This window comes from Sinocyclocheilus anshuiensis, unplaced genomic scaffold, assembly GCF_001515605.1.
Source record: "Sinocyclocheilus anshuiensis isolate Anshui unplaced genomic scaffold, SAMN03320099.WGS_v1.1 scaffold274, whole genome shotgun sequence".
NCBI lineage: Eukaryota > Metazoa > Chordata > Actinopteri > Cypriniformes > Cyprinidae > Sinocyclocheilus > Sinocyclocheilus anshuiensis.
In genome coordinates, this window is record NW_015547698.1 from 1,881,389 (window position 1) to 1,909,045 (window position 27,657).

The window sequence follows — 27,657 nt, forward strand, 5'->3', positions numbered from 1 at the left end:
ATTGTTCAAGGCCGGCCCTTATGAGCCTGATATAAAGAGAAATGGCTGCATGTGTGTCTGTGTTCAGATCATGTTCTACAGTAGCTGTCTGTACAGTCTGGATGTGCTTTACCGTAAGTGTGAGCGCTTGTTAAGAGTTAGAGCTGATTTTGATGGTTGAGTGTTCGTTGTTTTGGTATTGATTTGATTTTTATCGCCTCCTGGTTTTGTACTGAGCAAAATGTGTCTTCCTCTTCGCACTGTCATTATTTCCTCTTTTCTGAGAGTGGTTTTGTCATGTGTTTCCTTCTCATTTCTGTTTTCTGTCTCTTTGGCTTTTCTCTTCAGTGTGTCTTCCTCTCATTGTGTGTGTCTCTCTTGTACACACGCACACACACGAGGTGTGCAGTGTGAGATTCAGTAGTGTAAAGTGGCCATATTCTACACTTTTGTTTATTGTTTTTAATATTTTGTTTTTTTTACCCAAAATGTTCCTTTAAACTAAACAGGTTGTTTTGGCTCATGCGCCTGAGTTTTTACAGTTACAGTATATTTTCATAGTTAAACCCAAAATTGAATATAGTTAATCTCAAAACATTATGAACAATCCTGATTCAATTATATGCATCCTTTAATATGCAAATGAGTTTCTGTCTGATAATCTGAGCATGTTATACAGTAGTTTGATGTCTATGTGTCTTGTTTTTTGTCTGTCTGTCTCTGTGTAGAGGGCTCTCTTCACTCCAATGACTCTGAGTCGAATTCTCCTCCCGCGGGACAGACTGGTGTACCCACACAGGTAGTGCAGCAGGTGCAGACAGCACAGGTAATGCACACGCTTCTGTAAATATGGGTTATATCTATATATCTCATAGCTGTCAAGATCAAATGAATCCCTAAACTGTGAGGATTTATTTTCAGCAGAGGTCAGTGGTTCAGGCCACAACCAAGAGTCAAAGTGGACAACTGGGTGTCAGCAACCTACACATCACACCTGAGGTACACACACACACACACACACACACGCACACACACTTCATAACTGCTTCAAGTAGAATGACATTATAACGTGCCTGACAAATATATGCGAGATCTCATCTACTGAAATGGGTTCTTCTTCAGTTATACAGTATATTTTTTGTCTATCAGTTCACTCCTCAAAAGCGAAAGTGTGCATGCGGTATATTTCTTTACAAGGAATATCACTTGGTTTGATATTTCACAGTGTTTTTGCATATTACAATGATATATACACATTTCTAAGTGTGTTTTGAGTGCTCAAATATTTTTGGGGTATGTTATTGTGTTATTGTTCATATAATAATAATTTGTGATTACTAGAAATAATTTGCAACAAAGAAACACAATATTATATATATATCCACATATATCCTTCGTTTGTCCTTCAAAAACATCAGTAATGAGCATTATACGGGTGCAAATGAACATTAAAATTTGTGTTTGTATATTGTTTGGATGTTTATATTTTGTGTGAAACTATTATCAGCACTAAAATATAAAATGTAATTTAATGTATTTCAGTACAGATTTAGATTTGACATTATATAGACATGCTTTGTGATGTTCCCCCTCATATCTGTCTCTGATTAAACTGGCTTTTAAAGGTCTGATGTGAATCTGCTGTTTGTTTGTGTGTGTAGGTTCCTGTACAGCATGTTTACCCGAGCCAGTTTGTGGAGGGAGACGCCAACTACAACAATACTGCAATGTGAGCATCAACACAGTCCTTGTGGCGTATATTTAGCTTCACTTTACTCCTGAAAACATTTACCTTTCTCTGTATTTGTCCTTCTCTCTTCCTTTTTCAGTCGTTCCAGTAGTTACCAGTTCACAGACCCTTCCCTCTACTCTCAGGCCACGCCCTCTGTCACTTACTATGAGACGTCGCCCACCACCGGCTCACAGGTCACGTCCCCCGCCAGCGCTCAGCCTGTGTCTGTGACGTCCGGGATGGGCACAGGGGTGGTCTCCATGTTCTCAGAGGGCAGTTCGGGGATCACTGTGGTGGCTGGCGGGTCTTCGTCAGGAGTGGGCGGGACAGGAGGCGTGGTTACCAGTGGAGGGTTGGGAAGTTACGTGATTCAGGGCGGGTACATGCTCGACGGAGTGAACCAGAATTTCTCACACAACACACGCGCATCACCTGCGACTGTGAGTGTATTTGCTTTCGTTGGTGGTCCGGACTTATTTTCACCCCGAGAGAGAGAGTTTCACTCAGTGTTGTTATTCTTAGCTAAAACTAATTTGAGTAATTGAAATAAAGAAGAAATAACATAAAATAAAATATAAATATTAGAAGAAAAACTTAAACTCTAGAAATTTAAATGAAAATTAGAAGTGTTGCTTAGGCAACTAACTGAAATAAAATAAGTTTTAAGCACTAAAATGACTAAAATTGTAATAAAAATTAATTAAAGCTAAATATAAATATAAAAAAAAAAATCAAAGACTAATAAAAATAATTTAGCACATAATGATAATAAAATATAAATATTATCTGAAATAAAATATCAAAATTATAGTAATAGCACATAACGAAAATTACTAAAACTTAAACTAAAATTAAAACTGAAAATATAAAAATAAAGCAATTTAAAAATATTAATAAATAATATAATAGAAAATATCACTGTGGGAAAAGAGGAGTTTTTGAATGTGATAGTCAAATAATTAACACCTGCGGTCTCCTATCTGTGCTCAGGTGCAGTGGCTGATGGATAACTATGAGACAGCTGAAGGTGTGAGTCTTCCTCGCTGTACTCTCTACTGTCATTACCTCCTGCACTGCCAGCAGACCAAGCTGGAACCTGTGAACGCCGCCTCCTTTGGCAAACTCATCCGCTCCGTGTTCATGGGCCTCAGGACAAGACGTCTCGGCACCAGGTACAAGCACACTGTCCAGACCAGGTGTGACTAGGGTTGGGTACCGAAACCCGGTACCAATATGGCACCGGTACCTATGTAACCAGTATGTACTAGAACCGAATCCGAACGCAGATTTCGGTGCCTCATTTCGGTGCCATGCCTGAGCGATCGATTGAAATATTTGTCCTCTGGTTCTCCGAAACGGACGTAAGCATCATCATCATCACTGGCACCGCACGCGAAAAATAATATCCTGACTGAGAAAATGCACGTGAACTCAAGTCGGAAAGCTCTAATAGAGAAACCTTTTTACTCCACAACACCAGTCAAATGCTTCCTTTTGTGATCTGATGAGGCTTCTTGTCACAGAATGAGACAGAAAATATGTTCCATATGCTACTTTTAAAAAAATACATCGATTAGCAATAAATTAGGGTGACCATACGTCCTCTTTTCCCCGGACATGTCCTCTTTTTGGACCTACAACTTACGGTTCGGTTCGGTTCGTATCACGGTTTTAGAGTCACGGTTTCGGTATGGTTCGGTATGTGCTATGTTTAGGCAAAAACTATACTGTCAAATAAAAATAAAGAAAATAAGAATAATCTATCTAACTACAAGCAACAGCACAAATAAATACAACAGAGTAAAGATACAAATCAAATAAACAGTGATTTTCAGTTTTTTTTTTGGGGTAGGTCTAACATTAGTTTTTAGGTACAGAAATTGAGTAAAGTAATGAAATGTAAAACAGCATTGCATATTTGACTGTATATAAATTAAAGACTAATCTTTATTAAAGTTACAAAGGCTATTCGATCAAGAGCAGTGAGTGATTTCTTTGTTGTTGCCGTTTGATTAATATTAAGAAAGTGCTGTCACTTTAAGAGAATGCACTGATACAGAACCTTCAGCCAGCTATTTCTGCTATAGGATACTTAGCAATACGGGCATTTTGACATAATTTTTGTGTGAATTTGTCCATTTAAACACAATACTTCAGAGAAAGCTTAATATTTGCGCAAGTTCTGAGGCGCGGGTTTGCGCGCTTCGGATGAGCGCATGCACAAATCTTCTCACTGCGCGCGCGAGCTCGCGTCCTCTGGCTCTTAAATGTTTAAACTGGCAAAGCTTAAACGAGTTTAGCTTAAACACAGATATCAACGTGTGCTGTTCAGGTCTCACCTATGCGTGTGCGCCTCAGCACCCGGGTGATGACGGAATAAATGACTGCTCATATTCCAGCATATGGCATTCGCATTGAACAAGAGTGTTTTATTTATTTATTTATTTATTTTTTTAATAAGTATCGGTTCAGGCACCATTTAGGCACCGGAACCGTTTTAAAAGTATCGATTTGGCACCGGTATCGAAAAAAACCCAAACGATACCCAACCCTAGGTGTGACACAATAAAGATTCAAACCACGACAGGCAATATGAAACATTTAGCTTTATTTGTGTATTTATTGATCTGGGTAGCTCCACCCACAGTGAAATCTCATTGGTCCAGAATCTGCTCCACATAACTGTGAATTAAACATTATAGCTGTCATTGTATCACGTTGTGCAGGACTTTTTTTATTTGTCAGAATTTTAAATTGAGCAAAAGCTAATTTGAGATACGTTTTTTTATTCAGTAAGATGTGCAGAAACTCAGTGGAAAAATATTTACCAATTAGCTTTGTAAAAAAGTCAAAAATCTTGCCTAAACAAGTCACTCAAAAAATAGATTATTTAATTTTACATTTAATAAAGGCATCACTACAATTTCAATTGATATTTTACAATAATTTCCATTGATTTCTGGTGATTTTGTTCTCTTGAACAGATGGGATTAAACAAGGCAATTTATTTTAGCAAATTGTTTTTTTTGTTGCATGAATTAAATTAGCATCTTAGTTTTAAATCTAGTTTTACACTCACACATTGACAATAAATTTATGGCTCGATCTTTGTCTCTGTTGAGTGTATGTGATTCCTTACTTGAAACAAAATAAACGTTACCTGAAATAAAATACAATATAAAAAACGTAAACATATTTTATTTCAGCTAGTTGCCAAGGCACCTTTTCTTTAGTACTTAAAGCTTGCATTGAAGTACTAAAATAACTAAAACTATTAATTGAAAAAAATAAAAACTATATAGATGTGTAAAAAAAAAAAAACTAATAAAAATGACAAAAACAATTTGACTGAAAACAGAAAATGTAATAACAAAATCTAATTTTAAATTTTAACAAAAACTATAATAGTATATCATGATACTAAATGAACACAGGCTAGAACAGGCTAATATTAAAACACCTGTGTGTGCGTGTGTGTGTGTGTGCGTATGTGTTTCAGAGGGAACTCTAAGTACCATTACTATGGCCTTCGAATCAAGAGCAACTCCCCCCTGCACAGACTGGTGGAGGACCAGCAACACCTGGCCATGAGACAACAGCCGTACTCACAGAAACAGAGGTGTGTGTGTGTGTGTGTGTGTGTGTTGATGATCACTTGCTGTTGTTAGTTTAATTGACAGCCCTCATCTCTTGATAAAGGATAAAGACTGTGCCGAAGGTGGAGGGACTGACCAATGGAATGGGACTGGGGGTGGGGCATCAACAAGGGGCGGGGCTGTCTGACATCAGCGCCCAGGTTCACCAGTATCAGCAGTTTTTGGGTAAGACAGACACAAATCAAACACAAAAATGTAGGGGCACCTCTCTCTTTTGGACATATAATCTTACTCTACATCAACTTTTTATATGTGTGTGTCAGATGCGTCTCGCTGTCTGGCAGAGTTCCCTGACCTCAAAGAGGAGGATAAACCTCTGCCGGATGGACTCCTTCCTCAACACGTACTCTCATATCAGCTGGTCTACAGAGAGCACTGTGAGGTAAGTGTGTGTGTGTTGGATATCAAATGTGTGGTTATTTTAGTGTTTTGGTGAATAATGCGTGTGTGTGTGTGTGTGTTCATAGGCAATTCTGGACGTGATGGTAAACCTGCAGTTCCCTCTTGTGGAGACGCTTTGGAAGAGTTTCTGGAGGTTCAGTGAAGGTCAAAGCGGTGACACGGATACACTCGGCCTGTGAGACACATTGTTTTTATGCACAGTCAGAAGTGTTGTATTGTGTTGTTGTGTTGTGTCTCACTGCTGTCTCTGTCTCTACAGTCATGAGGATTCAGAGAAGTGTTTGCCCAAGTCAGTTCTGGTTCTGTTGTGTAAATATGAGCCCATCCTGCACTGGACCCGTGAATGCGACAACTTACTGTATCAAAGCCTAGTGGAGATCCTCATCCCTGATGTCCTGAGACCCATCCCCAGTGAGTTACACAACTCCACACAAACTCTATATAAACTCTATACGGTAACTATATAAACTTTATAGTTACAGCTCTTCACCAACTTGTTTCACAATGCTATACAAACCCAATGAATTACAAAATTCTACATACAAACTTTATATAAACAATATCCTCAGTGAGTTACAACACTAAACTTCATTGCAATGTGTTACAACTCTGTACAAACTTTGTCCCGTTGAGTTACAAAACTTGCTATGCAAACTATATAATCATCCTTTCTGACGTGCACAACGCTGTACAAACTCTGTATTAACGAGTTACAAAATTCTATACAATTCCATTTAAACAACATCCACAATAAGTCAGACAACTATATAAGCTCTATGTGTTAAAACTCTTCACCATCGTGTGTTACACAATGCTATTAAAAACTAATGAATTACAAAATTCTACATACAAACTTCATATAAACGACTCCATACAAACTTTATATAAACTCAGTGAGTTGCAACACTATACAAACTCTATATGCACTCCATTTCAGTTTGTTACAACCCAAACTCTGTATCCCCTGTGAGTTACACAATTCAGTAAGACAACTCTATAAAACCAATTCACAACTCCATGTAAACATCCCCAGCGAATTATACAGCTCTATATAAACTCCACTTCAATTAGTTACAAAACTCTACACAACTCTATGCAAAATGTATATAATCACTATTCTCAGTAAGTTACACAACTCTACACAAACTATATAAACACAATTTCATCTGGTTACAAACCTTTTCATAACTCTACACAAATTATATATAATCATCATCCTCAGTGAGTTATACAATCCTACGTAATGTAATACAAACTTTACAGCAACTCTATCCACAGTGAGCTAGACAACTCTATAAGACTTCAAAGTTCACACAAATCTATATAAAAAACATCCCCAATGATTTACACAACACTGTACAAACTCTATACAAATTCTTTATCAAATCTATTCCCGCTGAGTTACAAAATCTACCCATAGCTACCGAAACTTTATTCGAAAATTTATATAAGCACAACCATGAGCTACACAGCTATACAATTTTGCACTCTCTATACAACTTCATAGAAACCTATAAACTCCATAATTGGTCAAATGCACAATTCCAAAAAAGTAAGTTGCTTAACTCTATGCAACCATACAAAGATAGCGTAAATTCTATTTTAACTTCATGCACTTCAACAGAACTCAGTACAGCTCAAGATTCTCAATACTTTCTTGTCGTTAAAGCACTTTTGTTGCAGCAAATGACAATGAATGTAAATAAAAACCATACTTTAAATGCAGAATTTGAAATGAAGTCTTGTCTTTATTTAGACTCTTTCTATTTCTCTCTTCCTGCAGGTGCCTTAACTCAAGCCATCCGTAACTTTGCTAAGACTCTGGAGAACTGGCTGACCAATGCCATGATCAACATCCCGGAGGAGATGGTCTGCATCAAGGTCTGAATCACGCACAGATCTCCTCTGACTCCCCTCTGTCTTCGGTGTGGTTATGCTAACGCTGTGTGTGTTGTGTTGTGTAGGTGGTGTGTGCAGCAGCGTTCGCTCAGACTCTGCGGCGCTACACATCTCTCAATCATCTGGCTCAGGCGGCCCGTGCCGTCCTGCAGAACACGGCTCAGATCACACAGATGCTCAGCGACCTCAACCGTGTCGATTTCACCAATGTACAGGTAACACGGCTCACTCTGTTCATGTCCTGTCATCCTCAGCTCTCCCATCAGTTTTTAATTTACATATGTGTGTGTGCGAGTTTAGGAGCAGGCCTCATGGGTGTGTGGCTGTGAAGATGGTGTAGTCCAGCAGCTGGAGCAGGACTTTAAACTCACCCTGCAGCAGCAGAACTCTCTGGAGCAGTGGGCCGTATGGCTGGACGGGGTCGTCTCGCAGGTCCTGAAGCCATACACCGGCAGCCCGGCATTCCCCAAAGTGGCCAAACTCTTCCTGCTCAAATGGAGCTTCTACAGGTGAGAGCCACACTCACTCCCCACTGTACACTGCATAATAAATTCCCCATGAAATCAAAGTTGAATTTCTTTGGCTTTTAGTCTGAATATGCATTGACCACAAGCTCAACCGATGGCTCTGGCCGAGCTGTAATATAAACAAAATGCTACTGGCTATTTAAAAAAGGGGCGGAGCTGCCCGATATGTCCCGCCCTGTCTTCCTGTTTCAGTTGAAATACGTCAACGCATTGAATAATGCTGCGCGTTTCAAGGCACTTCGGTGGACCTTTAAAAACAGTATGTGAACAATGCACAGTACGCAACAGATCCAATTTTGTGCATAAAATCACTTTACTTTTGCTACTTTCTAATTAATATTAACAGCAGTCTAATTAAATAATGAGTCAAAAAGCTAATGCCAAACCCTTACTGTGTCCTGTTAGGGGTTTTAGTGCGTCTTTAGGTGTTATATTGCAATAATCTCACAGTGTTTGTGTGTGTTTTGTAGTTCTGTGGTCATCAGAGATCTGACCCTGCGCAGTGCCGCCAGTTTCGGCTCATTTCATCTGATCAGACTGCTGTATGACGAGTACATGTATTACCTGATCGAGCACAGAGTCGCACAGGCCAAAGGAGAGACGCCCATCTCTGTCCTGGGAGAGGTACACAAGCACACACACACACACTGTCAAACAGTCATACAGTGATTTAACTTTGTTTGTTGTTTCAGTTTGCCTGTCTGAACAGAAGTCAAAGGTCAATGGATCCTGATAAAGGTACGTACATAAACGCACACAGACACCTGTCTGATAAATCGGAACATAAAAACGCCTGACACTGATTTTCCTTTCCTTCGAGTGAGTTTTTATTGAAAAGCCTAGCAACTGCATAGCAATGCTCTAGCAACCACGCAGAACACTGTAGATTCAGGAAATGTCATTGATCGTGTTGCACGGACGCTGCTGTGTGAATGTGTGTAGATGAGGAGGATGAGGAGGAGGACGACGAGACCGATGAGGATCAGGACATGGCCATCCCTGTGGTTGTGGCGGAGGAGTCACTGGAGCCGCCCACCAAACTCGCCAGAACAGAGCTCTTCAACAACAGCAGCAGCAACACACCAAACTAACACACAGTCATTTCTGCTTCATCCGCTCAGACTGATGTACATTCACACTGACACTGCTAGTCTGTGGAAGCAATGACTGTATATGCTGAACTCATTTCTCTGAGAGCCAGTTTGGGATTGAATTACAATCTTCAGTTTGCTAATTATTAGAGGAAGTTTTTTCCTGTAAACACAGAGAAACGGCAATCATTTGAGTTTCCCGAGATGAAACCGCCCTCAGAGCTGCTGTATGATCTGATGAGGCTTTTCTAGTGAACGGTGACATTCATATGCCTTAATTAAACACGCACACATATTTTCATTGCTTTCCCTTTCTCAAAGCTGCCATGTGTGTCATGTGTCTCGGCTCTTAAAGTTACAGTTCACCCAAAAGTGAAAGTATTCACCCTCATGTCATTCCAAAGTCATCTGTCTCCAAAAAAAAAAAAAAGTGTGTTCCATAGAAGAAATAAAGTTATGTAACGACGTGAGGGTGAATAAGTGAAGATGGACGTTTCATTTTTGGGGCGAACCGTTCCTTTAAGAGTCCTGTTTTGATGATCATTCACTGCTCCATGCTGCCATAGAAATCATTCTTTGCCAAAGCCAATCATAGGTCACCTAGGTCTGTTCCTCATTAATATTCATGATCATTTAAGGTGTCGCTGTAAACCGCAGCTGCAGATTTTGCCTTTCACAGCTGTAGCACCACATGTCCTTCCATGCTTTTGACGTTCTTTTTTTAATTATAATGAAAATGATATATACAATTGTTGTGCTTTAATCAGCCGTTTAACTTTGATGCTTTGTGATTTGAGTCTGACGCTAACGGATCAAACGTGCCTTCAGAGGATTATTCAATCTAGAGATCCATAAGCGTATAAATAAATGTCAAAAACAATTATGAGAATGCTTTCTTTTTTTCCCAAATGTGAAATCTCATCAGGCCTCATTTGTAAAACACGAGCAGAATCAATTTAGTATAAATTGTAAAACCATTTTAACACACTTATCAAGTTTGGTTGACTGGTTGAATGATTTCCACAGATTCATTTAGCCGAAGTTTCATGAAAGATTCAGCGTTTAATCATTGACTTCGCTGCATAAATAAAAGCAACGTGTTCATAAAGAGATTCATTTCATCTGTCAGTGTTTCTCATTTCACACGAATCATTCATTTTATATCCACACAAATGTAGCCGAGCAAAAGTTATTATTTTCTAACAAACACTGAACACATTTATTAGTGGAGTACAGTTGTGTTGCTGTGATTGGACGCTTTGGTACAGTTCATGAATATTCCGTATCTAATTATGCTGGTTTTGGCAGCAAATCAGCAGCTACTGGTTATAGAGCCAAATCTGTGCAAAACGACTGCAGCAGTTTTGATAATAATTTAAAAAATAAAAATAAAATGCTAGTGTCGATTATGAATACTAATGTAAGAGTTTAGCACAGGTTTATATTGTTTTTGAATATATATACACACTGAACAAAATTATAAACGCAGCACTTTTGTTTTTGCCCCCATTTTTCATGAGCTGAACTCAAAGATCTAAGACTTTTTCTATGTACACAAAAGGCCTATTTCTCTCAAATATTGTTCACAAATCTGTCTAAATCTGTGTTAGTGAGCACTTCTCCTTTGCCGAGATAATCCACCTCACAGGTGTGGCATAACAAGATGCTGATTAGACAGCATGATTATTGCACAGGTGTGCCTTATCAGACAGTATCTGTTTTAACACTCCTACTCCTATTAGTAATATACCTATTTGGTTGTTTCCAAAAACTGAGGTAGATTTAAATATAATGGAACTAAAGGATAAATGGGAAGAGAGTGAGAAAGGACACATGGCAAGTCAATACATAAAAAGCAAATTTTACAGTTATTTAGATATTTATACAGATGGATCCAAAGATGAAGAAAATAGGGTAGGCATAGGAATATACATACCAACATTGAATGCAAGTATTGGGAAAAGATGACCTGATCAGTTGTCAGTTTATACGGCAGAGATGATAGCGATTATTGTAGGGTTGCAGTGGATGGAGGAAGTAAAACCTGATAGAGTGGTATGTTGTGTTGACTCTGTAGCAGCCCTTTACAGTATTCAAAACATGAAATCTAATAGAGAAGATTTAATGCTAGAAATCCATCAAAATTTATTTAGATTGCGGAGGCTTCAGATAGATGTGAGATTATGCTGGGTACCTGCTCATGTAAATATAAAAGGGAATGAGAAAGCAGACAAAATAGCAAAGAAATCAACCAGGGCGAGCAATATTATAAATATTCCCTTTGGTAAAGGAGAAGCTAAGGCAATAATAAAAAAAGAAATAATGAAGAAATGGCAGGACAGATGGGACATGGATAATAGTGGAAGGAAATATTATAGTATACAGAAATGTATCAACGCACAGGGTGTGAATGGAAGGAACAGAAGGGAGGAGTCATTTCTAACCAGGCTGAGGTTTGACCACACAGGGTTAAATAAAACATTGTGTTTGTTAGGTAAAAGTAAATCAGATGAATGTATGGAATGTAAAATCACAGAAAATGCAGAACATATATTGTTACATTGTAGGAAGTATAGGGAAGAGAGGATTAGATTAAACCAAAAGATAAGTCAGACAGGAAGGAAATGGAACCTTGAGGGTGTTTTGGGAACAACAGGAGAAGGGGTTAAAGATGCACAGGATGCTGTTGTGGAATATCTGAAGGATACAGGGGTATATTATAGGATTTAGATAGTAGTGCTATAATATTTATTTATAATATATATATATATATTTTTTTATATAATGTAAAGTGCATTCAGTGAGATATAATCCATGCTGCATACTCTGATACAGTAGGTGGCGGTATGCACCTGATAAGTCATGGTTGCAATCCGCCATAAAACATCCCCAGTGAGTTACACAACTCCACACAAACTCTATATAAACTCTATACGGTAACTATATAAACTTTATAGTTACAGCTCTTCACCAACTTGTTTCACAATGCTATACAAACCCAATGAATTACAAAATTCTACATACAAACTTTATATAAACAATATCCTCAGTGAGTTACAACACTAAACTTCATTGCAATGTGTTACAACTCTGTACAAACTTTGTCCCGTTGAGTTACAAAACTTGCTATGCAAACTATATAATCATCCTTTCTGACGTGCACAACGCTGTACAAACTCTGTATTAACGAGTTACAAAATTCTATACAATTCCATTTAAACAACATCCACAATAAGTCAGACAACTATATAAGCTCTATGTGTTAAAACTCTTCACCATCGTGTGTTACACAATGCTATTAAAAACTAATGAATTACAAAATTCTACATACAAACTTCATATAAACGACTCCATACAAACTTTATATAAACTCAGTGAGTTGCAACACTATACAAACTCTATATGCACTCCATTTCAGTTTGTTACAACCCAAACTCTGTATCCCCTGTGAGTTACACAATTCAGTAAGACAACTCTATAAAACCAATTCACAACTCCATGTAAACATCCCCAGCGAATTATACAGCTCTATATAAACTCCACTTCAATTAGTTACAAAACTCTACACAACTCTATGCAAAATGTATATAATCACTATTCTCAGTAAGTTACACAACTCTACACAAACTATATAAACACAATTTCATCTGGTTACAAACCTTTTCATAACTCTACACAAATTATATATAATCATCATCCTCAGTGAGTTATACAATCCTACGTAATGTAATACAAACTTTACAGCAACTCTATCCACAGTGAGCTAGACAACTCTATAAGACTTCAAAGTTCACACAAATCTATATAAAAAACATCCCCAATGATTTACACAACACTGTACAAACTCTATACAAATTCTTTATCAAATCTATTCCCGCTGAGTTACAAAATCTACCCATAGCTACCGAAACTTTATTCGAAAATTTATATAAGCACAACCATGAGCTACACAGCTATACAATTTTGCACTCTCTATACAACTTCATAGAAACCTATAAACTCCATAATTGGTCAAATGCACAATTCCAAAAAAGTAAGTTGCTTAACTCTATGCAACCATACAAAGATAGCGTAAATTCTATTTTAACTTCATGCACTTCAACAGAACTCAGTACAGCTCAAGATTCTCAATACTTTCTTGTCGTTAAAGCACTTTTGTTGCAGCAAATGACAATGAATGTAAATAAAAACCATACTTTAAATGCAGAATTTGAAATGAAGTCTTGTCTTTATTTAGACTCTTTCTATTTCTCTCTTCCTGCAGGTGCCTTAACTCAAGCCATCCGTAACTTTGCTAAGAGTCTGGAGAACTGGCTGAGCAACGCCATGATTAACATCCCGGAGGAGATGGTCCGCATCAAGGTCTGAAACACACACAGATCTCCTCTGATTTCTCTCTGTTTTCGGTGTGTTTATGCTAACACAGTGTGTATTGTGTAGATTGTGTGTGCGGGAGCGTTCGCTCAGACTCTGCGGCGCTACACATCTCTCAATCATCTGGCTCAGGCGGCCCGTGCCGTCCTGCAGAACACGGCTCAGATCACACAGATGCTCAGCGACCTCAACCGTGTCGATTTCACCAATGTACAGGTAACACGGCTCACTCTGTTCATGTCCTGTCATCCTCAGATCTCCCATCAGTTTTTAATTTACATATGTGTGTGTGCGAGTTTAGGAGCAGGCCTCATGGGTGTGTGGCTGTGAAGATGGTGTAGTCCAGCAGCTGGAGCAGGACTTTAAACTCACCCTGCAGCAGCAGAACTCTCTGGAGCAGTGGGCCGTATGGCTGGACGGGGTCGTCTCGCAGGTCCTGAAGCCATACACTGGCAGCCCGGCATTCCCCAAAGTGGCCAAACTCTTCCTGCTCAAATGGAGCTTCTACAGGTGAGAGCCACACTCACTCCCCACTGTACACTGCATAATAAATTCCCCATGAAATCAAAGTTGAATTTCTTTGGCTTTTAGTCTGAATATGCATTGACCACAAGCTCAACCGATGGCTCTGGCCGAGCTGTAATATAAACAAAATGCTACTGGCTATTTAAAAAAGGGGCGGAGCTGCCCGATATGTCCCGCCCTGTCTTCCTGTTTCAGTTGAAATACGTCAACGCATTGAATAATGCTGCGCGTTTCAAGGCACTTCGGTGGACCTTTAAAAACAGTATGTGAACAATGCACAGTACGCAACAGATCCAATTTTGTGCATAAAATCACTTTACTTTTGCTACTTTCTAATTAATATTAACAGCAGTCTAATTAAATAATGAGTCAAAAAGCTAATGCCAAACCCTTACTGTGTCCTGTTAGGGGTTTTAGTGCGTCTTTAGGTGTTATATTGCAATAATCTCAGTGTTTGTGTGTGTTTTGTAGTTCTGTGGTCATCAGAGATCTGACCCTGCGCAGTGCCGCCAGTTTCGGCTCATTTCATCTGATCAGACTGCTGTATGACGAGTACATGTATTACCTGATCGAGCACAGAGTCGCACAGGCCAAAGGAGAGACGCCCATCTCTGTCATGGGAGAGGTACACAAGCACACACACACACACTGTCAAACAGTCATACAGTGATTTAACTTTGTTTGTTGTTTCAGTTTGCCTGTCTGAACAGAAGTCAAAGGTCAATGGATCCTGATAAAGGTACGTACATAAACGCACACAGACACCTGTCTGATAAATCGGAACATAAAAACGCCTGACACTGATTTTCCTTTCCTTCGAGTGAGTTTTTATTGAAAAGCCTAGCAACTGCATAGCAATGCTCTAGCAACCACGCAGAACACTGTAGATTCAGGAAATGTCATTGATCGTGTTGCACGGACGCTGCTGTGTGAATGTGTGTAGATGAGGAGGATGAGGAGGAGGACGACGAGACCGATGAGGATCAGGACATGGCCATCCCTGTGGTTGTGGCGGAGGAGTCACTGGAGCCGCCCACCAAACTCGCCAGAACAGAGCTCTTCAACAACAGCAGCAGCAACACACCAAACTAACACACAGTCATTTCTGCTTCATCCGCTCAGACTGATGTACATTCACACTGACACTGCTAGTCTGTGGAAGCAATGACTGTATATGCTGAACTCATTTCTCTGAGAGCCAGTTTGGGATTGAATTACAATCTTCAGTTTGCTAATTATTAGAGGAAGTTTTTTCCTGTAAACACAGAGAAACGGCAATCATTTGAGTTTCCCGAGATGAAACCGCCCTCAGAGCTGCTGTATGATCTGATGAGGCTTTTCTAGTGAACGGTGACATTCATATGCCTTAATTAAACACGCACACATATTTTCATTGCTTTCCCTTTCTCAAAGCTGCCATGTGTGTCATGTGTCTCGGCTCTTAAAGTTACAGTTCACCCAAAAGTGAAAGTATTCACCCTCATGTCATTCCAAAGTCATCTGTCTCCAAAAAAAAAAAAAAGTGTGTTCCATAGAAGAAATAAAGTTATGTAACGACGTGAGGGTGAATAAGTGAAGATGGACGTTTCATTTTTGGGGCGAACCGTTCCTTTAAGAGTCCTGTTTTGATGATCATTCACTGCTCCATGCTGCCATAGAAATCATTCTTTGCCAAAGCCAATCATAGGTCACCTAGGTCTGTTCCTCATTAATATTCATGATCATTTAAGGTGTCGCTGTAAACCGCAGCTGCAGATTTTGCCTTTCACAGCTGTAGCACCACATGTCCTTCCATGCTTTTGACGTTCTTTTTTTAATTATAATGAAAATTATATATACAATTGTTGTGCTTTAATCAGCCGTTTAACTTTGATGCTTTGTGATTTGAGTCTGACGCTAACGGATCAAACGTGCCTTCAGAGGATTATTCAATCTAGAGATCCATAAGCGTATAAATAAATGTCAAAAACAATTATGAGAATGCTTTCTTTTTTTCCCAAATGTGAAATCTCATCAGGCCTCATTTGTAAAACACGAGCAGAATCAATTTAGTATAAATTGTAAAACCATTTTAACACACTTATCAAGTTTGGTTGACTGGTTGAATGATTTCCACAGATTCATTTAGCCGAAGTTTCATGAAAGATTCAGCGTTTAATCATTGACTTCGCTGCATAAATAAAAGCAACGTGTTCATAAAGAGATTCATTTCATCTGTCAGTGTTTCTCATTTCACACGAATCATTCATTTTATATCCACACAAATGTAGCCGAGCAAAAGTTATTATTTTCTAACAAACACTGAACACATTTATTAGTGGAGTACAGTTGTGTTGCTGTGATTGGACGCTTTGGTACAGTTCATGAATATTCCGTATCTAATTATGCTGGTTTTGGCAGCAAATCAGCAGCTACTGGTTATAGAGCCAAATCTGTGCAAAACGACTGCAGCAGTTTTGATAATAATTTAAAAAATAAAAATAAAATGCTAGTGTCGATTATGAATACTAATGTAAGAGTTTAGCACAGGTTTATATTGTTTTTGAATATATATACACACTGAACAAAATTATAAACGCAGCACTTTTGTTTTTGCCCCCATTTTTCATGAGCTGAACTCAAAGATCTAAGACTTTTTCTATGTACACAAAAGGCCTATTTCTCTCAAATATTGTTCACAAATCTGTCTAAATCTGTGTTAGTGAGCACTTCTCCTTTGCCGAGATAATCCACCTCACAGGTGTGGCATAACAAGATGCTGATTAGACAGCATGATTATTGCACAGGTGTGCCTTATCAGACAGTATCTGTTTTAACACTCCTACTCCTATTAGTAATATACCTATTTGGTTGTTTCCAAAAACTGAGGTAGATTTAAATATAATGGAACTAAAGGATAAATGGGAAGAGAGTGAGAAAGGACACATGGCAAGTCAATACATAAAAAGCAAATTTTACAGTTATTTAGATATTTATACAGATGGATCCAAAGATGAAGAAAATAGGGTAGGCATAGGAATATACATACCAACATTGAATGCAAGTATTGGGAAAAGATGACCTGATCAGTTGTCAGTTTATACGGCAGAGATGATAGCGATTATTGTAGGGTTGCAGTGGATGGAGGAAGTAAAACCTGATAGAGTGGTATGTTGTGTTGACTCTGTAGCAGCCCTTTACAGTATTCAAAACATGAAATCTAATAGAGAAGATTTAATGCTAGAAATCCATCAAAATTTATTTAGATTGCGGAGGCTTCAGATAGATGTGAGATTCTGCTGGGTACCTTAATCCATGCTGCATACTCCGATACAGTAGGTGGCGGTATGCACTTGATAAGTCATGGTTGCAATCCGCCATAAAACCAACGACAAGAAGAAGAAGAAGAAGAACACAACGTTCTGCGAACAAAACCTTACTTAAAAAGATAGAGGTAATACAAAATCAAGCTTTGCGCATTTGCTGTGGAGCATTCAATAGAAGGGAGGAATCAGTTCTAACCAGGCTGAGGTTTGATCAAACAGGGTTAAATAAAACATTGTTTTTGTTAGGTAAAAGTCAATCAGATGAATGTATGGAATGCAAAATCACAGAAAATGCAGAACATATACTGTTACGTTGTAGGAAGTATAGGGAAGAGAGGATTAGATTAAACCAAAAGATAAGTCAGACAGGAAGAAAATGGAACCTTGAGGGTGTTTTGGGAACAACAGGAGAAGGGGTTAAAGATGCACAGGATGCTGTTGTGGAATATCTGAAGGATACAGGGGTATATTATAGGATTTAGATAGTAGTGCTATAATATTTATTATTATTATTTTTTTTCCAGCATGTCCTCCTTGGGTGTTCCCTATGCCACTAATTGATTTACAAATTCACAAAGTAATAAAAAACCGTAGATGAACATGCCAGCTGAAGTAGTAGTTCAACAATATATAATACAAGAGTATTATTCAGTGTTACAGGTATTTACAGATGGGTCTAAGGAGCCAGAGTCTGGAAGAACAGCAGCAGCAGTTTATATTCCTACTTTTAAAATAAAAATGGCTAAAAGATTATCAGATCATGTGTCAGTTTTTACTACCGAATTATTAGCTATCATACTAGCTCTACAGTGATCCAGCAACTTCGCACAGCCATTGAAGAGGAGTGGACCAACATTCCACAGGCCACAATCAACAACCTGATCAACTCTATGCGAAGGAGATGTGTTGCACTGCGTGAGGCAAGTGGTGGTCACACCAGATACTGACTGGTTTTCGGACCCCCCAATACAGTAAAACTGCACATTTTAGAGTGGCCTTTTATTGCGGCCAGCCTAAGGCACACCTGTGCAATAATCATGCTGTCTAATCAGCATCTTGATATGCCACACCTGTGAGGTGGATGGATTATCTCGGCAAAGGAGAAGTGCTCACTAACACAGATTTGTGAACAATATTTGAGAGAAATAGGCCTTTTGTGTACATAAAAGTCTTAGATCTTTGAGTTCAGCTCATGAAAAATGGGGGCAAAAACAAAAGTGTTGCGTTTATAATTTTGTTCAGTGTATATATATATATATATATATATCAGCGTTTCTTTAATTGTACTATAAGAGTTGCTGCAAATGGTATGATTTTAGTTGTGTGAAATTATTCAGGTGTATGATTATGCTAATGTATGATATAGTTTTATGATCTTGTACTGATGAAACCATAATGGCCTTATTTGAAGTGTACCTGTAGCAGAAATCCATGTACAAATCTGTATTATTGTGCCTCAAAGTTCAGTGTCCCTTTAAAAAAAGCTTTTAAGAAAATTAATGCATTCTGATGTTTTGTTTGTTGCACACATGCAGTTCACTTATTTTCAGTGTTATTGTTTACTAAACTACTTTTTATTGAAATAAAACTGAAACAAAATATACATTTTAGATGAAAAACACTGCTCACTTTGAGGCAATGAAAAGTCATAAAACCGGTAAAGTATTGAAGGAATATTTAATTCTATCAAAAATAAAGTAAAATAACATTGCATAAAAACAATATTCTCATCCAGTCCAGCTGTGAGGCCACAACTAGTATTAAAAAAGGGCAGGAGGGGTCAACAGCTTCTGATTGGCTGATGACACGATCTAAACGATGTAAACAACTGCATCCTCAAACAAACAAACAAACACAGGTAACCCCCAAAGCAATGTCCCACTTCTGTCCACGAAAACGTCCTGTTACACTTTTCAATTTTAGGGAATTTCAAACTGAAAAATAACTACTTCAAATCATTACACTAACATCAAAACAAGTGTAAAAGTGTGCAAGTTTAACGGAGACAGATGTTCAGTTCTGTTTTGCATCGGGATGGTGATTGTTGATGTGTTTCGTAAAATGATCCCAGAGTGTCCCACGCTGTCGGCTGAGCACCGTGGATTTGCTCGGCCCAAACCTGTCTTTATCTGACTACGGGTTCCTGAATAATCTGCTCCCACACAATCACACAGATACACGCAACAAACACAACTCAAACACTGAGAGTGGCTGCGTTTGGACTGACACGTCATCCGTCCCACAGCAGAGCAGCACTGAGGAGTGTGTGAGTGTGTCGTCTTTCTCACAGGACGATCCACGTGCCTCTGTCATTATCAGCCAACACCTGAAGAGAAGAACCTGCAATCAGCAGAACAAAATGTCACAAAGTATTGTAGGTGACGTTAAAATTAACATATAATATGCATATAATCAGATTACTTTTTGAAAGTAACAATTCGAGTGTTTTTATTATGAATTAATTAAAGTTAATTAAATGAGTTTATTAGTTTTATTTATGCAAAAAAATGCATAAATATCTCATAGAAAATCAATAAATCATTTGCAATAACAATTTTAAATATAGAAGCCCATTTCTGCATCAGAATAATAATACTTTAATATTTTGAATATATAATAATTTTTTTAACTTTAATCTCCCAATACAACTTCACAATTACCTTTTTTCCCAACTCTGATGCAAAGAGTTAAATCTGACCAAAAAATATAAACTTATTTAATAAGGTTTAGAGGATGTCTGCCCAACATGAAAATCAAGTATACTACAGTTCAAAAGTTCGGAGTCAGTCTATTTATTTATTTATTTAAATGCTTTTATTTAGTGTTTATATATACACAGTATATACACATAAGGACATATTAAATTGATCAAAAGTGACAGTTGAGACATTACAAAAGTTTCAAATAAATGCTTTTCTTTTGAACTTCCTATTCATCAGTAAATCCCGAAACGAAATATATATTAGTTTTACACACAAATTCAGAAATGTTTCTTGAGCAGCAAATCAGCATATTAGAATGATTTCTGAAGATCATGTGACACTGAAGACTGGAGTAATGATGCTGAAAATTCAGCTTTGATCACAGGAATAAATTACATTTTACAACATATTCAAATAGAAAGCAGTTATTTTTAAATTGGAATAACATTATTGTATTAATGTTTGAGCATGTGTGTCTAAATCACACCTTTATGCAGAGCCTCGTTGGTCATGCGGTTAATGTAGCGCGAGCTGCTCTCGGGAACAAGCCACCGCATGACGGTGTTCACACATGACTTCCTGTAGGAGCTCCAGACGCTTCCACTGCGACAGAAACAAACAAATGACAACGTCTGAATGAGGGCAAACAGACGGACAGCACAGGCCATGCATCTGAAGGTCATTACCTGGTCTGACCTTTGACCTCAGTGAGGTCACTGACACCGACTGTACGACACTCTCCAGTGTTCAAATCCCAACTGACCTGCAGACTGGAGTGATACGACTTCGGTCTACAAACACAGACAGAATATAAAGTATTAATTAATGAGCATTTCATCATATGTATGTGTGTGTGTGTGTGTGTGTGTGTGTGTACCTGCAGTGCTCATCCTCACAGTTAGAGAACGCCAGCAACAGCAGCCCGATGTTTATCACCACTATATTGGTCTCCGGGCAAACCTGTTGCCATAGAAACAAGAGAACACATGCAAATTAGAACACTGCACCAATAGAGCGCAACAGTCGGGTTCCAGAAGTAAACATTCCATTCCTCTTTTTGTCATTAGGTTGTGATTCTCCTCGTAGCTGCTTGGATTGGTTGACGACTTTTAATGCTTTAACAAAGACTTTAAAAATACCTAGGAAAAATGGAATGGAAAAAAATACTTCTGAAACCAAAATGGGCAGCACTAATGCGTTCTGTAAATAAATCAGAGCAAAAACAAAACCCATAACACACCAGCTCCTCCTAAACAAAATCACACCACCTCGAGGATGACGACGTCATAGTCGCTGAAGGAGCAGAACTGGGAGCCCCAGTCAGCATCATTCCTGATGACCTCGTTGATGAGATACTCGAAGTCCAGCGTCAGCTGCTCGACACACACACACTGAGAGAGACACACACAAGAGTTCAAATAGCATGAAGCATTTGATGTTTATGGTATCATATTAAGGTCTCAGACACACCTGACCGCTGAACTGTCCTGTCACCAGCTGTAGGTTTCGGCCCTTCAGATCCGTCACAGTGAAAGGAAGCAGGACTTTATCATCCTCATCTCCTAAAGACAAGAGACAGACACATTAAAGATTATATACCAGTTCAGATAAGCTGTAGACAGAAATGATAAAACGCTAAATATACACATAAACACTTCATATTTTATAATCATTATGAAATCAAATCTGCACGTTTTGGTCATTAAGTGAATGATAAAACATACAGCGTGACCAGTGTAGTCTGATTCATGAACAAATAGCTCTTATGTATCAGTTCTTTTTAGTGAATCAAAAACATACAGCACAACTGGCATAGTCCAATTCATGTAAAAATTGCTCTTATGAATCAGTTCTTATTAGTGAATCAAAAACGCACAGCATGACCGGCGTAGTCTGATTCATGTACGAATGAGTTTTATGAGTTGAATCTTTTTAGTGAATTAAACACATACAGCGCAACTGGTGTAGTCTGATTCATGAACAAATTACTTTTATGAGTTGGTTCTTTTGAGTGAATCAAGAACATACAGCATGACCAGCAAAGTCTGATTCATGAACAAATGACTCAAGTTCTTGTAATTAACAGTTCAAAAACACAAGCTACTGGTTTGAATCAGTCTGATGAATCCATTACTGAACCTAATAGTTCAGATCAATTTCTAAACCTACATCTGACTCCCAAGTTTTGTGTATGCATGTATATATATATATATATATGTGTGTGTGTGTATATATATATATATATATATATATATATATATATATACACACATGTGTGTGTGTGATTTGCACATAGGTATCTTTAATGACACTCAATGACAAAGCAAGCAAGTTTATCATGAGAACAGATGAGAAATGTACCACTCGGCTGCTCTGGCGCTCTGGCCTGCGGTAGTCTGTATCTGAGAGTGGTGTAGTTGACGTAAGCAGGCTCTGAGGAGGAAGAGGAGGATGAAGGCTCATGAGCATGTGGAGACAAAGAGGAGACAGAGGAGGTGGATCCAGGAGACATGACTGCGTTACACACAGCACTGTCCTCTGCCTCTGTGGGCGACACTGAACTTTGGTTCTGTCCTGAGGAGGAAGACGAGGGTCCTGGGACCTCTGCGTCTCGTTCCTGTCTCTCTCTCGTTCGCTCTTCCTCGCTGTGGAATTGCTGAGGGTCCGTCTCTTCTTTCTCTTTGGCTTTTCTGTCGTGTTCCCTCGTTCCAGCCTGAGCTCGGCGGAAAATGTCAGCGGCAAACTCTCTGGCCCGCGCGGCCGCCTGTGATTGGCCCGAGGAGAGCGGGGTGAAAAGGGGCTTCAGCTGTCTGAGGTCAAGTGACCCCTGAGACGAGGTTGATGAGGATGAGGAAGGCGATGTAGGTCCAGCAGGAGGCGAAGAGGAGGAAGCATCTCTCTTACGGTATAGAATCTGATTGTTTTGACCCTCCTGCTGTCCGTCTCCTACAGAGACACAGAGAGGGATTCACACATGAAAATTAAATCACTATAATAATTTAACACTAAATTAAATAAAAAAAATATATACACCATAATTACTATAAATTAATTGAAAACGCTGTGTAGATAGCAGCAATTAAATGTTAAAATAAATGTTCAAAATTTATATAAAAGATCTTTTTAATGTTTTTGAAAGAAGTCTCTTCTGCTCACCAAGGCTGCAACAGTAATATTGTGAAATATTATTATTGCGCTGCTTCATATTTTTGCGGAAACTGTAATGCATTTTTTCAGGATTGTCTGATAAGCAGGAAGTTCAACATTTAGCATTTATTTGAAATAGAAATCTTTTGTAACATTATGAATGTCTTTACTGTCACTTTTGATCAATTTAAAATGCTAAATTGTTTGAATTATGAAATTATATAAAAAAAAAAAGATCTTACTAACCCCAAACTTTTGAACGTCAGTGTACATGAATGAATTTAAAACATTGTGACACACAGAAGCATTTTAATTTGAAAATACACACAAATTTATTTAAATTTATTTAGCTTTTTTTTTCTTTTGACTACTTATGAGCCAGTTCTTTGAATTAATTGGTCAGTTTGAAGAAAATTACTATTGAGTTACAACTCAAATAATGCAGTGAATCATTTGTCTATTTAATTTAAATGTACTGTCCAAACTATTTTATTTCCTAAAACAAAGAACACTGAGAAAGAGCACAAACGCACATTTGTGTGTCCATCAACAAACCAACACTCACTGACGTGGACAAACACTGGCTGTGTACCTGAGCAGAGGGAGATGGCGCAGGCCACCAGAGAGTAGCTGGTGTTGAGCAGAATCACCTGGTCTTTCTTCAGCTGCAGCGCCGGCTGGAACGTTGGGAACGGATAAACCACCTGATAGCGAGCGTTCAGAACGTAACCGTGCTGCAGACACTCGCCACCTGCACACATGTGAACGGAGAAAAGTGTTTGTTTGCTAGGGACTGGAAAGGAGCAGTTAGTCTAAAGTTAAAATATACTACTGCACCTGTGCGTATGGTGGACACGGAGGATGCGGGGCGGCACTGTCTGCACGGTTGTGCGGGAGGCATTGAGGTGATGGTGATGTAGATGTCCCTGTTGTTCTCATCACTCATCATCATGTTCATCAGGGCTGAACTGGAGCTGCGCGTGCTGACAGATCACAGAGAGCACATGTTTAGATAAGCATAATAACCCAGCCACTGGCTCATAACACACAGCACAGAAGCGGAAGACAGACTCTTACTTAAAGCCGAAGATGACCAGTTTGGAATGATCATTGTGCCACTCGCAAACAGTCAGATAGAGATCGCTGTAGATGTCCTCACCCGCAAACAAACGCACATGATGCACCTGCAAAGAAAGACAAAATTTGCCACATCGCTCTAAATGTGAAGAAGCTACAACTACAGACTGTATTAGTATAATATCAGTTTCTTTCATATTTTGCATTTTGAGGGGATTTCATGGTACTAAACAATATTCACCTCTAAATAATTTTTACATTTACATTAAATCATTTTGCAGACACTTTTATGCAAAGCGACTTGCAAATGAGGACAACAGAGGCAACCAAACCAACAAAAGAGCAACAATATATAAGTGTGGTGACAAGTTCCTGTTAGTCTAACGCAGTACACGTAGCAAGGTTTTTTTTATAATAAATAAAAAGAAAAAAAAGTAGATAGAAAAGAAATAAGATAGAGCTAGTGTTAGAGGGTCAGGATATTATTATTTTCTTTATAATAATTAAAAAGAAAACAAGTAGATAGAATAGAAATAAGATAGAGAGTGCTAGTGTTAGAGGGTCAAGTTTTTTTATAATAAATAAAAAGTAAACAAATAGATATCTAAATAACACAAATATTATAGAATATTCAATTTCATATTTTCAATTAATACAGTATTTAAGTTAAAAATACATGATTTGTAGATTGTGCACCATTCATTTCCAATGGTAATCATTTTGGTCCGTGAGAATCACAAGGTTTTAATAAGACTATTTTTAATAAAACCTTATCTAAACACGTTAAATCATTTTTTTGTGGTCACAGGCGTGCCACAGAAATCACCAAGTTTCGCATCACAGTAACAAAATAATAAAAATAAAAATTCCAAACAAAAACATTTTTCGGTCTGAAATGACTGAAGACCACGAGAGGGTTAAATCAGAGTTCAAAGAACAGATAGGTTCAATGTGCGGCTGTTTTACCTGTTTGAGGCGGCTGTGCAGGTTGAACTCCCACCAGTACAGGTGATACGTGTAGAAGGAGAAGTCGTCGTCCTCTCCGCAGTCACTGGTGTAGGACAACACATACCGGCCGCACTTGGTGAAGCCTAGGAAGATGTGCCTGTGACAGCAGAGAGACAGACCAATCAGATACAGCATTCACATTGCTCCGAGATAACGGATGGGACCGACTGCATCTTCTCCTCACCCTGCTCTGAGAAACTCCTCGCTGACGATGGTCTTCAGCGGGACGCAGACGCGTGGAGGGAGTTTCCGGAAGAGCCGCTGAAAGAGCTGCCCATTCAGCTGACAGACAGACAGAGAAATATTAATACAGATATAGAGTAATACAACTGGAAATATTAGCCATGAGTACAGTTAAACAGGCTATTAGACTGACTTTGTAGACAAAGCTACTTAAGGGTGCTTTGTTAAATATCTATGATGTTAAATATCTATGATAAAAGTCCATGGTGGTTATGATAACCAGTTAAAAACATGTTTGCACTGAACACCACCTGACTGAGGCATTTCTACCATTCATTCATGTTAAGTACTGACCTATTTTCATGAATGAGATAGTTTTCAGGATGGAGACTGTCAATTCAGTGTGAATGATAGATGTCAGTGCAGAATAATGAACAATAATGTACTTTTGACCATTGATGGAGAAATCAATCATAACAATTGTTTGTTGCTCTTGTTGCCCCAAAGAACCATATACTGCTAATAAAACATGTTTCCATAGGTGTGTCAATTAAAAGGCTCACATATATAAATAATAAACGCTGAGAGACACATAAAGACGTTTAATGAGGCTACAGCTAAAAATGCTAATAGCACACACATTATTATCTATGTTACGCTTAGAGAAAAAAAAAACATTTCACGCCATTAATGCCACTTTTGGCCCAAATTCCCCCTTTCTTCCTACCCGCCCACGCGTGAGGAGTTTGACGATGTGATCTTTGTGTTTTTTCTGTTGTGTTTGTTTGTTGTCATCTTTCTCAGATTTCGTGCTGGGTGCCATTTTTGATTTTTGCCAGCTCTTTGGATTTGCCCTCAGTCCAGCCAGACCAGTTCACCGATTGGCTCTGCGTTCTCAGATGAGGGCTCTGATTGGTCACAAACGCCGCCAATCAAAGAAACGAGGGCGGGCGTTCTACTACGTTCTGATTTTGCTATGCATATTAATCGCCCAAACAACCCTTCTTATTTTTATTTTTTGTACAATTAGTGCATATTAAGTGTTTGAAAATACTTGTTTGTAAATGAGTTCATATTTTATGAGGTTTCTGATTAGTCTGCTAATCTCATACATAATGTCAACGTCGTCTCAATCTACGTACTGCAGTAGCCTAAATTATAAAATTATAATGTATTTAATATTTTATATTCTATTCAATTGAATTTTACATTATCACTTTTAAGTACACTTCGGCAATGAATGAATACTAATTAAGTTTATTAATTAATTAATTAATTAATTAATTAATACATTTGTGTCACACTGTCATATCCTTCTCCTGACTTTTGTCGTGCATTTCTCTGAGACCCTACATGCCACAGGCTTTTTAGGAATATCACATGTTTGGAGGTTTGATCATAAACACTCCCTCTCCTTGGTCTTTAAATATGACTGATATTGACAGAATTATCAAATGTAGCACTCTTAGGGAAATATGATACTATTTTGTAATTATCATTTAAATCTGGCTAATTTTCAAATTGCTTGTCGTAAATAAACATCTCAGAAAAAATGTTATGTCGTTTCAAATTGGAATATGACTTTTTGTTACGAAACGGCATAATTTTCATACATGTCTTATGTAGAGGACAACAGGACAAATGGCATGTTAATCAGGCATTTTGGGGAGACACAACAAGAAATTATAGATCAATATTCCTATGAAATATGAGATATTCTTATGAAAATTATGCCAAGTTATTACTCCCATTATTATTTTCAAATTGCTTGTCGTAAATAAACATCTCAGAAAAATGTTATGGCGTTTCAAATTGGAATATGACTTTTTGTTACGAAACAGGGTATAATTTTCATACATGTCTTATGTAGAGGACAACAGGACAAATGGCATGTTAATCAGGCATTTTGGGGAGACACAACAAGAAATTATAGATCAATATTCCTATGAAATATGAGATATTCTTATGAAAATTATGCCAAGTTATTACTCCCATTATTACACTTATTTTTTCATTATGGTTTGACCCAAGAATTCACACTGATATGCAA

General features: G+C 38.2%; 2 protein-coding genes across 5 annotated transcripts in view; one reads left to right on the forward strand and one right to left on the reverse strand.

The window, feature by feature from the left end:
* The window catches only part of LOC107703707 (MHC class II regulatory factor RFX1-like), a 20,342-nt gene extending 4,647 nt beyond the window's left edge, over positions 1-15,695 (forward strand). Inside the window, exons 3-18 of the mRNA XM_016506422.1 lie at positions 708-805; positions 901-978; positions 1,641-1,708; positions 1,809-2,151; positions 2,702-2,883; positions 5,211-5,330; positions 5,411-5,532; positions 5,631-5,749; positions 5,835-5,944; positions 6,029-6,180; positions 13,551-13,648; positions 13,727-13,876; positions 13,962-14,170; positions 14,657-14,810; positions 14,879-14,924; positions 15,129-15,695. Of these exons, the coding sequence (XP_016361908.1) occupies positions 708-805; positions 901-978; positions 1,641-1,708; positions 1,809-2,151; positions 2,702-2,883; positions 5,211-5,330; positions 5,411-5,532; positions 5,631-5,749; positions 5,835-5,944; positions 6,029-6,180; positions 13,551-13,648; positions 13,727-13,876; positions 13,962-14,170; positions 14,657-14,810; positions 14,879-14,924; positions 15,129-15,277 (2,198 nt within the window). The 3' untranslated portion in view covers positions 15,278-15,695. The remainder of the gene's footprint in view (positions 1-707; positions 806-900; positions 979-1,640; positions 1,709-1,808; positions 2,152-2,701; positions 2,884-5,210; positions 5,331-5,410; positions 5,533-5,630; positions 5,750-5,834; positions 5,945-6,028; positions 6,181-13,550; positions 13,649-13,726; positions 13,877-13,961; positions 14,171-14,656; positions 14,811-14,878; positions 14,925-15,128) is intronic.
* Positions 15,696-19,150: 3,455 nt separating this feature from the next.
* On the reverse strand, positions 19,151-26,447 carry LOC107703820 (DDB1- and CUL4-associated factor 15-like). Of its 4 annotated transcripts, none has more exons than XM_016506569.1 (14): positions 26,335-26,447; positions 25,609-25,706; positions 25,383-25,521; positions 24,417-24,523; positions 24,177-24,322; positions 23,932-24,090; positions 22,554-23,138; positions 21,663-21,754; positions 21,461-21,583; positions 21,070-21,152; positions 20,879-20,983; positions 20,680-20,795; positions 19,795-19,830; positions 19,151-19,325 (listed from the first exon to the last, which is right to left on the reverse strand). In XM_016506569.1, the coding sequence occupies exons 1-14, from the start codon at positions 26,428-26,430 to the stop codon at positions 19,177-19,179; spliced, it is 2,034 nt and encodes a 677-aa protein (XP_016362055.1). In that variant the 5' UTR covers positions 26,431-26,447; the 3' UTR covers positions 19,151-19,176. The 4 variants fall into 4 exon arrangements, with proteins under 4 accessions (XP_016362055.1, XP_016362054.1, XP_016362057.1 ...); XM_016506568.1 differs by having other exon boundaries at positions 26,305-26,447; XM_016506571.1 differs by lacking the exon at positions 19,151-19,325 and having other exon boundaries at positions 19,499-19,830.
* Positions 26,448-27,657: the final 1,210 nt, after the last annotated feature.

Bases quoted from the DNA above. Each gene is read 5' to 3' on its own strand.
- LOC107703820 (XM_016506568.1), bottom strand. From the start codon at position 26,430: ATGGCACCCAGCACGAAATCTGAGAAAGATGACAACAAACAAACACAA. The intron at 21,584-21,662 runs GTGTGTCTGAGA...TGTCTCTCTCAG, and splicing joins CAGGACAGTTCAGCGGTCAG to TGTGTGTGTGTCGAGCAGCT. The intron at 21,153-21,460 runs GTGGTGTGATTT...CTATGGCAACAG, and splicing joins ATGACGTCGTCATCCTCGAG to GTTTGCCCGGAGACCAATAT.